Source organism: Electrophorus electricus, chromosome 18, assembly GCF_013358815.1.
Source record: "Electrophorus electricus isolate fEleEle1 chromosome 18, fEleEle1.pri, whole genome shotgun sequence".
NCBI lineage: Eukaryota > Metazoa > Chordata > Actinopteri > Gymnotiformes > Gymnotidae > Electrophorus > Electrophorus electricus.
In genome coordinates, this window is record NC_049552.1 from 11,197,333 (window position 1) to 11,209,618 (window position 12,286).

At 36.8% G+C, this 12,286-nt stretch overlaps 2 protein-coding genes and 1 long non-coding RNA gene across 3 annotated transcripts; 1 reads left to right on the forward strand and 2 right to left on the reverse strand.

The window, feature by feature from the left end:
- Window positions 1-891: 891 nt before the first annotated feature.
- Window positions 892-5,422, reverse strand: zte38 (zebrafish testis-expressed 38). Its single transcript, XM_026998316.2, has 12 exons — window positions 5,372-5,422; window positions 4,023-4,167; window positions 3,698-3,761; window positions 3,565-3,601; window positions 3,462-3,482; window positions 3,343-3,369; window positions 3,106-3,173; window positions 2,261-2,409; window positions 1,445-1,680; window positions 1,132-1,153; window positions 1,007-1,050; window positions 892-936 (listed from the first exon to the last, which is right to left on the reverse strand). The coding sequence occupies exons 1-12, from the start codon at window positions 5,420-5,422 to the stop codon at window positions 892-894; spliced, it is 909 nt and encodes a 302-aa protein (XP_026854117.2).
- LOC113570100 lies at window positions 1,595-3,332 on the forward strand. Its single transcript, XR_003409864.2, has 3 exons — window positions 1,595-1,730; window positions 2,591-2,615; window positions 2,755-3,332. It is a non-coding gene; the product is annotated as an uncharacterized LOC113570100 (long non-coding RNA).
- Window positions 5,423-5,978: 556 nt separating the features above from the next.
- Window positions 5,979-8,588, reverse strand: prdx1 (peroxiredoxin 1). The gene is made up of 6 exons (XM_026998394.2): window positions 8,510-8,588; window positions 7,624-7,740; window positions 7,300-7,453; window positions 7,070-7,192; window positions 6,793-6,923; window positions 5,979-6,458 (listed from the first exon to the last, which is right to left on the reverse strand). The coding sequence occupies exons 2-6, from the start codon at window positions 7,727-7,729 to the stop codon at window positions 6,373-6,375; spliced, it is 600 nt and encodes a 199-aa protein (XP_026854195.1). The 5' UTR covers window positions 7,730-7,740; window positions 8,510-8,588; the 3' UTR covers window positions 5,979-6,372.
- Window positions 8,589-12,286: the final 3,698 nt, after the last annotated feature.

Below are 12,286 nucleotides of genomic sequence, written 5' to 3' on the forward strand. Positions count from 1 at the left end.
AGTGGACTTCCTCTCGATCCTCAGGCTGTTGCACAATTACTTAAAACATTGACCACTGGATTAGCAGTGACGCATGGAATTTTAATGTGCTTTTTGTACTCTTGACTTGATATCTAAAATCACTGTGGGTTGAAATTTGTTACATTTTAGGAGATTTATCTTTAAAACATACTAGGTTTAATGGAATTAGCCAAAAAAAACGTACATTTGTTTTTTAATTTTTAGATTTGAAAGACAAAAATGTAGGACACACAAGCAAAACATTTTCTCCCATCTATAATAAGCATGTAACTAAATATGCTGTGTAACATTTTGGTGTTACTTTTGTTACAGGACAAATGCCATTGTCAAGGATGGCAATAACAATTTTCCTGGCACAACTTGGTATTAAGCTTTGCTCACACATATGAATGTTCGGCTGTGCCTTACTGTCTAATAAACATATTTTACATTTCACCTCAGAAGCAAACACTGATTTTAGAATGTTAGTTGCAGAAGTGAAAATGAAAGGTTATGCTAGAGACAGAAAAGAGGTTGAAATGATTAAATAAGTATTTTATTAAGGCATGTTGTATGTACAGACAGTATGTTTAATAAAATAATATAACTAAAATATACAGATTTAAGAGACTGAATTTTACATTTCAGATCTTGACATTACAATACTGCTGTTCTCACTGTTGCCAGTATTTTGGTCAGGTAAGTGTCACCGAACAACCTATTTAATTCAGAATAGAATCCATTTTTGTATGACCAATTTCTGTATTAAACTTATTTATAAAAGAATATATTTTACTGAAATATTTAATGTGAATGTAGAAACACTACACTAATGCCTCAAATGTGCATCCACTATGAACACAAACAACAAAAAACTGATATTAGGTGGTTTTACATTTCTTTCTTCTTTCTCTTTGACAGTCTGTTGCCTTCTCTCTGAAAATAAAATTTTAAAAAACTATATAAAGTATTTTTTTTATAAATACATTATTTTAATCATTTTTACCTTAACCAAGGCTTTCTTGGGCTGCTTGAACTGTGCAGCTGATTCTGCAAAAGGTCATACCAGAGATTAGACAAATGTTTACAAATCATTAACAACAATAAAATATTCAGTAAACAAATACATACCATCCTCAGATGGCAGGTCCTCCTCCATGCAATGTCCCACCACCTGTTTCAAAAATAAAATTTTGGTCCAATCTGAAAACAGGAATGGCAGTCTAGAGTCACGGTACTTTCCTTCCTTTAAAATTGCTTATTTGGCTAAAGTGTTTGACGTAGGTTTGTTAAATTAAGGTAAACTCTAAACTCTTACAATTCTTTGGTCCTCCAGGAGTGGATTCTGACAGCCTTAAACTTTAAGGCTTAAGGCTAAACTTACTCTCTCACCTTGGACCTCTCAGATCAAACATGTCTGTTTCTCAAGCTCAGGGGTCCTCACCTCGTGCAGGGCTGTGGGCCTGCAGCTCTGAGGGGATGAGTCCTGGACAGACTCTCTCAGGTGGTTGCCCTCCCGAAGCTTGCTCACGCGGCCCTGTTCGACCGCTACGCCAATCTTCAGGACGTGGAAGGGCGTGTGCAGGTCTCCCACTCTGAAGTGCACTGCTGTGCCCTCAAACCAGAGGCTGTCACACACTCCCTCCTTAAAGCCAGGGGGCTCGTAGTGAGGTGGGGTGACTGCAGCATTTCAAATGGCAGAGGAATTGGTCACAAAGTGCACATCCAAGGTCAGTTAAAAGTTCATTTATTTCAGTCACTGAAAGTCAAGATTGAAGTATGTACTCTTTCAGATTAAATCTGGATTAAAGAGGAAATCATTGTCAATTCTATTATTAAAATCTATCAATCAATCTATCTATTAAAATCTTTTAGTAGGCCTCAGAAACTATCCTACAACTACTCAACCATAAGATAATATTGACTAGGTCCCAGGCTTGATTCTATGACAGGAGATAAAAACTATTGTCCTAGATCTGAAAACACTCAACACTCAGCGTTCTAGTACCTGTTGAAGTTGTCAGAGAGTACAAGTATTTGGGGACCATAACTGATATTGATAATTGATAAATATTGATGCTGTAAGTGCAAAGGCCCACCAGCACATGTACTTCAATCAGAAACCTCAGCAGCTTTAGTGCTGACTTGACTTATGAGAACCCTGATGCTAAAGATAATAAAGTTTACCCTGACCTTGGCCTTATTGCACAATAAATCTCGCTTTCAGCAGCTGTGTTTATGTTGCGGATGTTTGTTTTACCATCATCATAGTAGTAGAGCTTCATGCTGAGGGAGACCTCGTTAGGCAGAGTGTCTAGATTCTGCATAAGGAGAAACAGCTTCCTGATCAGCAGAACTGAGGCCTTCTTTGTATCCTCCATGGTCACGCTTATCTCCATACTCTCATTTCTTAAAGACCAATATGTATAGGCACTGGGCTTTATTCAAAATCTTTATTGGAAATATTTAAATGTTTTGCCTAAATATTTAAACAGTATTTGCCAATATAAATTTAGTATAATTTATCATCAGTAATGTTGCCTACAATTAACAATGTGCACAATTTAGATTTTATTTGAATTTTTTTCAGACATGAAAACTTGAGAGGAGTGAAGGTAAGTTCAGTAAACACAAACCACTGTGAGTGCAAAAGCATCTTCATCAGTCGGAATTTTTATTATTTTAATGTGAAAATTAAACATTATCATGTACCAAAGATTAATATATAAGGAATAATGTGGTTTGGTCAAACAGGTTTTATTACCTAGAAAATAAGAAGTGGACACTTGGAGAGTCTCTACAGGCAAATTTTGAATATTCATCAAATTCAGAAACAAACTGCACATTCGAATGCAGAAAATGTCCATTAAAATGTTTTAAGCTACTTCTGCAGCTGCTCCTAGCATGTTTCAGCCCGGTTGGTGACATACTACAACTATGAATTGCACTGAAAACCTGCCATTCACATGAATACCTTAGTTATTATTCAAAATAGTAAAACAGAATTTTCTTTTGGGATTTTTTGTCAGTCAGAAAATAGGATAAGAAAAATATGACTCGCAATATGATTCGGTGATAGGAGGTTGTTTGTATGCCAGTTCTTACCGAAGGATGTCCATCTGCGGCCCATGTTCTGAGTATCTGAACTTAAACTGATAAGACTCTATGACATGCTGGAATACGAAATACAATTTAGAAAGGCTACTTTGTGCTGTGCTGCATGTTTTGCTACAGGTGGTGTATACAGCTTTTAGTACATTGTATAGAATCCTTCTGTACGTTAAGAATGACTAGATCTACTTTTTGTTAGTATTTTACTACATTTATGAACACAACACTTACATTACTGTCATCTGGGTCTCTGTGCACCTGTGTAATTTTATGAAAGATTACAAATTATATACAGCACAACAAACGGTCATAAGTCACTCATCTTTTTCAAAGAATTCTTGCACACTTACCCCAATAAGCACAATTTGCAGCTGTAACAGACAGCAGAGGATTGGTGAACTTAATAATGATGCTATTAGTGAAGATTTAACAAGTATGAGGTTCATGACTTACATATCTTTTCTCCAAAGCATCAAAACAACCCATCATCCTTGAAAGCAAGAACACAATATCATCTTAGGCCAAACAACAACTTATCCTTAATTCAGAATGCTATGATTAAGCCATTTACTAATGAATCAGATACCACTTGACAATTTTGCAGGCTCCTGGAGCTGAACAATCCTCTCTTAGAACTTTGATACATAAATCTGCAACATCAAGATAGTAAACTTTGTAATATATTATTTATTTAGTTAGCTAATAATCTAAATATTGTTTTATTAAAAAATTCACAATGTTCATATTTGTAGCTTCTGTGATCAGATGACATAACAGTACATTTTCAGGATCAAAAAGCTGACTCCTCAAAGAATATGAGGACCATCTAAAATTGTAAAAAAAATTAAAAAGTACTGCATAAGAGCCAGCCCTTCATGTTTAATAGGAAAAGCCACAGGCACACTTATTACCTTCTAAGTAGCGAGAACGATATGCATCTTCTGGAAATATTCCTCGAAGGTAAGTTATAGAGGACACGGCAAGGACCAACATTCGCTTCACAAACACTAAAGACTGCTCCTGTGTTCTCAGTTCTTGGTGGAATAAGATGTCCCACTGAAAACATCACATATAAGGTTACATTTAAAACATGAATGTGCTTAATGTTTCCCAATCCCTTTTTGTCATAAATAATATAACAACATTATGGCACACTTCAGAGTTCTAATAATAATTGACAAGAAATTGTAGGGTCAACTCTTTAAGTGAAATTAATATCAATAATCAATTATTAAGCTCTTTTATGTTCTGCTAACATGTATGTTTAGTGGTAGCTCAGTGGTTAAGGTACTTGACTAGTAAACAGAAGGTTCAAGCCCTACTGCAGCTAAATTGCTGCTGTTGAGCCCCTGAGCAAGGCCTTGAGTTGTAATTGTAATTTGCTTTGGATAAAAATGTAAAATAATGATAAGCGAATGCTCTTATAAATATGCTAATGGTTCTGCTTTATACACACACACTCTTATGGAAAAGAGGAAAACTGCTCATGCTTCTCAGTATCTTTGACTTTGTGTTTCTTATTCTGAGACGAGTGCCCTAAGGCCTTGAGAGAGAACAAACAGATCAGCGGTGATTGACGTTGGGACCAGAGGGAGGACAGGTTCTGGAAAATTGGGAATTTTTCCTAAGTAGATAAGGCTTTTTGTCACGATTAAACCTAGTTTTCATTTACTTGTTTTCTTAGGTCTACAGGAAGTCCTATCATAATATTTTTGTGGAAATTAATCATGCAACCTTTGTTCTAAGATAGGTATTTAGCGTAATTTGTTCAGTTTATTGCCAAATTAACCTATCTATCTTGTATTCAAATTAGCCAGATGCAAAGATAATTGTTTTAGAATATCAGTAGCCAATGTTAGCTCATTTCCGTTCGCTTTAGGGAAACTTAGCTTTAATGGTATTATTATTATTAGAGATAACTGCTTCAAGACTATGCAGTCACGTAAAAGATTCGATCCCTTTTTTGACGCAAAGCACCTCACGGACCTAGCTTGTAACTCACTCACATACTCATTCCCTCAACAGCATAATTAACCACAAGAAGACGCTGTTATTAGTTACTTAAACAACTTTGGTATTTTGCATTAATGACGGACGTGTTGTGTCCTTGCTACGAATAATTTCCATTCATTTCATCCGCTAGTTAGATAACGTTACATTAGCCAGTAGAATGCCGATAGATCGCCAACTAGCGAGCTAGCTAGCATATGTCTGGTAACTAGCAAAGCTAACCTACAGGTTTTGAATTTACTTCTCTTACCTCAGCAGTTTCCTGCTTTGCTTTTCCTCGCTTTTTCAGTGTGGTTGCCATGTACCCGATGTTACTTTTGTTCTTTTTAATTTTTGCTCTTTTTTAATCAGTCAGACAGCATTAGCTAGCTTGTTACCTACCTGCGTTAAACCTTGTAGCTAACTTATAAGATAGCTAACTGGATAATAACCTATGAAATACGTCATTAATGTTCATTAACTTAATTTCTCATTGTTCTGTCAAACCGTAAACCTTCGGTTTGATCAAGTACTTTGGCACATGAGATAACTTATCTGTAATACTAAAACTATCACAAACTGCTGAGATTGCTAGCTAACTAGTTAACACCTAAATAACATTGAGTCGGTTGGAGATATGTGTTCCGTCGCATGCCAGCATGAAGAGACTTGTATTAACTCGTTGGTTAAATAGAAATATATCGTTTTGATGTTAGTTATTTAAAAACTTATCGAAACCGTTATTTTCCTGCTAGTGCCCTCCAAGACTGCAAAAACATTTCACTATAGAGGACAGGTCTACTAGTTGTGTTCAGCTATTTAAAGATCATTATGAACGATACATTCTAAAATTGACAAATTGCGCATCAGAAGGCAAATGAATTCTCAACATGAATTTATTACAAAATGCGTGAAGAGACTGAGATTAGATTTCAATCTTCAATATGTAAATTAAAGTGCTCAAACAATATTTACTGTTGTGAAATCAAATACCCACACATACTAACACACAATTTTAAGCATATAACGTTTTGTCACATAAGTATTTTAAAAAGTAGGCTACCAAATCAAAAGAATGTGATCATCTTCTGAGGACCATTACATCACATTTTTGGTTTTGTAATTTCCTCCTCATCCTACTGCTCACAGCGTCATACGACAAAGTTTACAAGACTTATACACGTTTCAGGCTTAGCAAACAGTGCTAATCAGGTTACTGATGTCCTAGAGCAAAATGCCAGCGTTGAACCTGCTTTCCACAGTCTTGTCTGTTTAGTTCTGTTTGGAGAAGAAGTCTTTGCTCTTCTGGACATCAGGTTTGATTGTGTCCTTTCCAGGCTTCCATCCTGCTGGACAAACTAGAAAACAGTACAGGAGGATGTCATCATGTTATTATGACAGCAAAAGAACATCAATCCTTTGAACAGTATGAAAGCTCTAGTTTCGTCATTAGTAAGACAGACTACTTGAAAGTTATTACAATTACAGTAGAAATGTGGATTCTGACTGAGTAATCACATGGCTCACGCTCAAGTTCTCAGCTCCTGACTACATCCTCATGACCAATAAAAAAGAAGTCAACTCACTCCTCACTGCACCCAGGACAAATGTCAAATTTATTGTAATGATGACTACATAAAAAACTTTAACTCAAGTTTGAAACTGTTCATATTGTCTGCTCTGCTGTAATACCTTCTCCATGTTTGTCAGTGAATTGAAAGGCCTGGACCAGGCGGAGTGTCTCATCTACAGAGCGGCCTACCGGCAGATCGTTGATGGTTATTTGCCTCAGCGTGCCTTTGTCGTCAATGATGAAAAGGCCTCTGAGAAAGGTTGAAAGTTTTGTTAGCGTAACACATACAAACACTCAAAAAATACCACCAAAGTGTTCTTGGTATGAGGCAATGGTATGAGGTAGCAAAAATTCAGTTTTGTTTTGTTTTTTCTGAAAAAACCCCTCTTTACATACCTGTAGGCAATGCCCTCATCCTGTTTCAGCACACCATAGTCTGTGGAGATGGAACGCAATGTGTCCGCCACTAGAGGGACCTTCATATGACCCAAACCCCCTTGCTTCCGAGGGGTGTTTATCCTAGGAAACACAGACAGAGAGAGTAAAATTATCACTAGCCTCCATAGTGGTGTTTTTTAGTTTTGGCTCCTCAGGAAGGGGCAAATGATCTGACCTAAAATACTCACCAGGCCAGGTGGCAGAAGTGTGAGTCAACAGAGGCACCAATTACCTCACAGTCGATCTTCCTGAATTCCTCGGCAGCATCACTAAAGGCGATGATCTCAGTGGGACACACAAAGGTGAAATCCAGAGGGTAAAAGAAGAGCACCACATACTTTCCTAAAGACAAAAGCAGGCCATCAGTAAGCCTATTATCCAAGGCAGTTTGGTTTCTGGGTTCTTGAACTGTTAATGTATCATAAAATTATGTCAGAGTAAGTTGGTGGAGGGAGAGTTTAAACATCCTGGAGATGATATCTTGTGGAGATGGACATTTATAGAGCTCATACCTCTGTAGTCAGACAACTTGAGGTCTTTGAACTGGCCATCAGGCATGACAGCTTTGGCTGTAAAGTCAGGGGCAAGTTTTCCAATTTGTGCTTTACCAGCTGCCATTTTTGATCAGACTGGAAAGAGGAACAGAGGTCCCATTTAAAAGGGGGAAACAAGTGATATATAGCTTATTGTGAAATAACCGTAATCAAAAGGATGTATTAACTTAGAGAAGAAGCAGTATATAGTTTTGATATGGAGAATAAAAAGCACAGAATGGGATATCCACAAATAACAGACTTAAACCTATTCAATCACCACAGAGTTTTGGGTGAGAAATATCTCTGCTGAATGAAACTATAGTTACGGACTGTGCTGATAACATTTCCTCTATTTCATAAAATTTTCTGTTGTGTTAAGTGCCACAATCTACAGGTGTCATCCTTTCTAGTTACCAAAAGACAAAGGTTTACAATATGGTACCTCTACTTTTAATAAATACTACTATAGGTTCGTAGTAAGAGAAAATCTTAAACTCGCATCCCGCTTGTCTTTGATCATGTACAGTAGTCTATAAAGCACGCTGTAGCGTAAGCGTGCGCAGACGGAAGAAAGCTCGTTGCAGTTCTTTCCAAGTTTACGTTTCTTTCAACTGGTTCTCTTTCAAAGTTCATTCTGCATATATGCTTACACAAAAAACAAGTGGTGAAAATGTATATATGGAATTGTTGTAATATTTCTTTAATTTTCAATAAATTTACATAAAGCAGAGCGGCATTGGAATAAAGTTAAACGTTGTCAAAACCTTCCAAAATACGAACTGCCAAATAAAGCGCTTCTTTTTAAAAAGCGAATATTTAAAATCTAAATACGTTTAATAAGAACTGGATACCACTAACATACCTTTCCTTTGTCGTCTGCAGGAAGGTGAAAACCGATGAGGGCGTCAAAAAGACTGGGTTGCATAAGTTTATATAGAGGCACTGAAATCTCGCGATACTGGTGTGACAACATGAACTGAACAGATGAATGATTGAATCGAACTATTCTGTGTTAGGATGACTTTGCACAATTTGTTATTTTCCAGTCACCAGAAGCAATGAAAGAAAAATAATGGTGTTTTCTCTGACCCAATTATTTGCTAATTAGGCAACAAAAATATAACGCCTACCCTTAATCTAGTACCTCTGGGCAGACCTCTAGATGATTTAAGAGCTTTTTTTGCTCTATTATCTTTTAAACATTTTCCCTAGGGTACTTATAACATCTTCCCCAAAAATAGGAAATTAACCATGAGTTGTTTACAACAAAAATATTAGCTGTTTTTAAATATAAGTGTAAATCTTTTTGGGTGGAGATTGGTGATTTTGAGAAAAGGTTATTGGTAAATGGAGCCCATCTCATGTGTTTAAGAAATTTTTTTTGTTCGTGCTTCCTCCTGCCAAATCAGTGATATTAAACTCTTACTTTCAATCTTACTCTACTGTTGAAGTGTTTGCCCATTTGTTCTTATCCATTTCCTCTAACTGATTAGTCCCTGCCAGTTTATTTACTGAATTCCTCCATCTATTTGCTACCTTGCTTCAGCATGAGAAGTTTAGATCAAACCTGATAGGAAGTCTAATCGTAATGTCACCCATCTGTAGACACTGAACAAGAAAGGCTGCCATTTATACATTTAATTTCCTCAGCCCTTCCTCCCTGCTTCTTTCCCCACTGTTCGTCCTCCCGCCTGCCTTTCTCTCTCAGTAGCCTGTCAATGTTGTTGCCATGGGTACAACATTAAGGGCTCTGATAAGAGGGTTTAGTTCCAAAATGCATATATTAAAACACACCTGTGGGCTTCAGATCAAATAATCCTGAACCAGTGTGTTTGAGAGTGAATCGCTTCAAAGCAATACGCATGGGCATAATTAATACCCTCAGCATTAGCAACAAGGCTTCACATGCTCTGTCTTTTGTGCTATCTCTAAGGGGTTCAACGCACACATTCTTGTGTGACAAACAAAACACATTATATTGTGTGAAGTCTTAAAAATGTGTTTGAGGAAAGATTTTTTTAAAGAATGTTTTATAAAGCACTCTTTCTCAAAACATAAAACATATGAATATGAAGTGTGTGAAAATGAGCTCTGTTACTTTGAATGTCATTCTTATGAGCAAGACCATGGTGTAAGCACTTAGTTATCTCTCTAGCTCCTCCCTTTAATTCTTAAGACATACACATGGTGGTGTAACCACAGAATCCACAGATAAACCTTATTGAAAATGTACTTAATCTGTTATAAAACCACCAAAAAAGTGGTCCCTGAACAGCAGACTTGTGGTCACAAAATGACCACTGAGGAAAGCTAGAGGTTAGCTACAATTTTACCATGTGTTTCTAATAAAGTCACTTCTTCATCTTCATAAATTTCAATGTCTGTCATTAAAAATCAAAAATAGAACAATTACATTTTTTAACATTTGTGATATGTAAACTATGTTCTGAATATCAAAGTAAAATGATCTTATGTTTATATTCTTCCCCCTTTAATGTTAAGAATAGCCATCTCTACTAAGTGTGGTATGACTCTGGTAACTGAAATCAGCATGATGGTTCCAGTGTGTTTTTTCGTTTTTACATTTATGTGGTTTTAAACTGGTCATAGGACAGTATTCACAATAAAAACCAGTCAACCTGGTTCCTAACAGCTGATAGCAATCTTATAGCTGCTGTCTTGAGAAAAGGCCACTGTCAGTACCTGCTGTGCTGTTTTCCCTTAAATCCACACTGAGATCTTAATAACCTCCTCAGCTCTCAGCTAGATCTTCTGTTAGACAGGCCTGAACTCATCCACACACATCTTGCACAATAAGAGAAGGGTGCTTGTGTTAGAATGATTAGGCAGAATCCCAAATGACTGCTGTTGTTGGTTGTTTGTGAAAGTCCCCTCTCGGGACTGAATCGCTATGTACAAATGGTGATTGTTGAAGTGGATCACAAATTTATTGTTGAACAAAAGTAAAGTTGATGTACATTAAAAGTGAGAAGAATTTAAAATAGGATGGACCTCAAGACAAATCATATATAAACTAATGCTCAGCCAGAAAGAAACACCAGCCCCAAATCTGCTTATTATATATGTTTCTTAGAAGATGGAGACACTTGTCCTCAGGTGTTTTGTTTAACGTAACAAAGGGACATTACACCATGGGCAGGAAGAGGGATGTCCTTGGAGCTGGCCAGTAATAATTCAGTTGTAGCAGTGATGAACTAAACAGAGGTTTATACACATACCCTATAAACAGAAAGCATTGAGCCTTAATCACATAAATAATTATATGGAATATACATATTAACACAGGATACAATATGGACTATACAATATATACTGGTGATTTCAGTGTATAGTAGTTACACAAGATATAATGCTACTTTGATTTGATCATAATCAAGAAATCATTCATTAGTTAATGTATCATATGAGTGAGAATTCACTGATTAATAAATGTCATCCTTCCAGAGTAAACTGCAATCACTTAATAACTATATAAAATGTGGAATTAGAACTCTGATTTTCACAATAGTGACTTATAAGCTTATAGCTCACATGACAGCATGTTTACAATACCCACTGCCTTGGTGTTCTAGAAAAGGCGCTGTGGTGCTGCTCTGTAATTAAAGAGATCAGATAAGTTATTTTTCACATGCTGATGCCATATGCACACACACGTTTTAAGGACTATATCACTAAATTAGCTAAATTGCATAACATTATGCACTTGTTACTGTAGCAAGTGCTTTATATAAATAGATATTATCCATAGTCAGGGAAGTTTCACTGTTTGATTTGCTACAACTTGTATGTGGAATTTTGTGATGGCCCAGGCAGAATCAGACGCTCGTGAATATAAAACAGGAGCTTTGTTAGTGTTCAACTCAGTGGTAGCTGAATAAACCAGAGTCAAAACCAAAAGAACAAAGTAAGGGGAATCCAAATCCTAGAGATAGAACAGTCCGTGTCAAAACCAGACGAGCCGTCCAAAACCAGGCAGCAATTCCAAAAAAGGGGCAAGCAAAAATCGGCAACGAGAATTGCAAAATCAGGGTACGTTACGCAGGAAGGTAATCAAAGAAACTAACGTCCAATATGCTTAGAGAAACTAGAGGCAATACTTCACAATGCATGATCGATTGAGACAGGCTTATATACAAAAGGCTCTGAACACACAGGTGAATTCAATATTCCGGTGACAACAATCTGATTGAACGTCCCTGATTGGCTGAGCTGTTGGCCGGGTGACGAACAGTCTACTGGGTAGTGTAGTGTGATAGAGGGTTGGGCGGTATGACAAATTTCTTGCCGAAAGGTAGGCTTTAGTCTCAATAAAATAATCACATGTGGAAAAGGCTTTGTATTTTGTTTCAGTGTCTGCATAAAATTAAAAAAATCATATTATCCCTTGAGAAAACCTGTTGCATACATCTTATCCTCGATCCACTCTGATGATTTTTTCAGTCCGTTATCCTAGCTTGGAGTTTCACCTTTCACCGAAGAGTGGCGATAGGACCCTGACTGCTTTTGGTGCAGTCTCTCACCACCAGAGTAAAGATAAAACATTTCTGTTCAAGAAAACTTCATTACTGTGGCTTTAACAAGACTCAAACAAAGCAAAACAACCAGAACAGGAAATAAC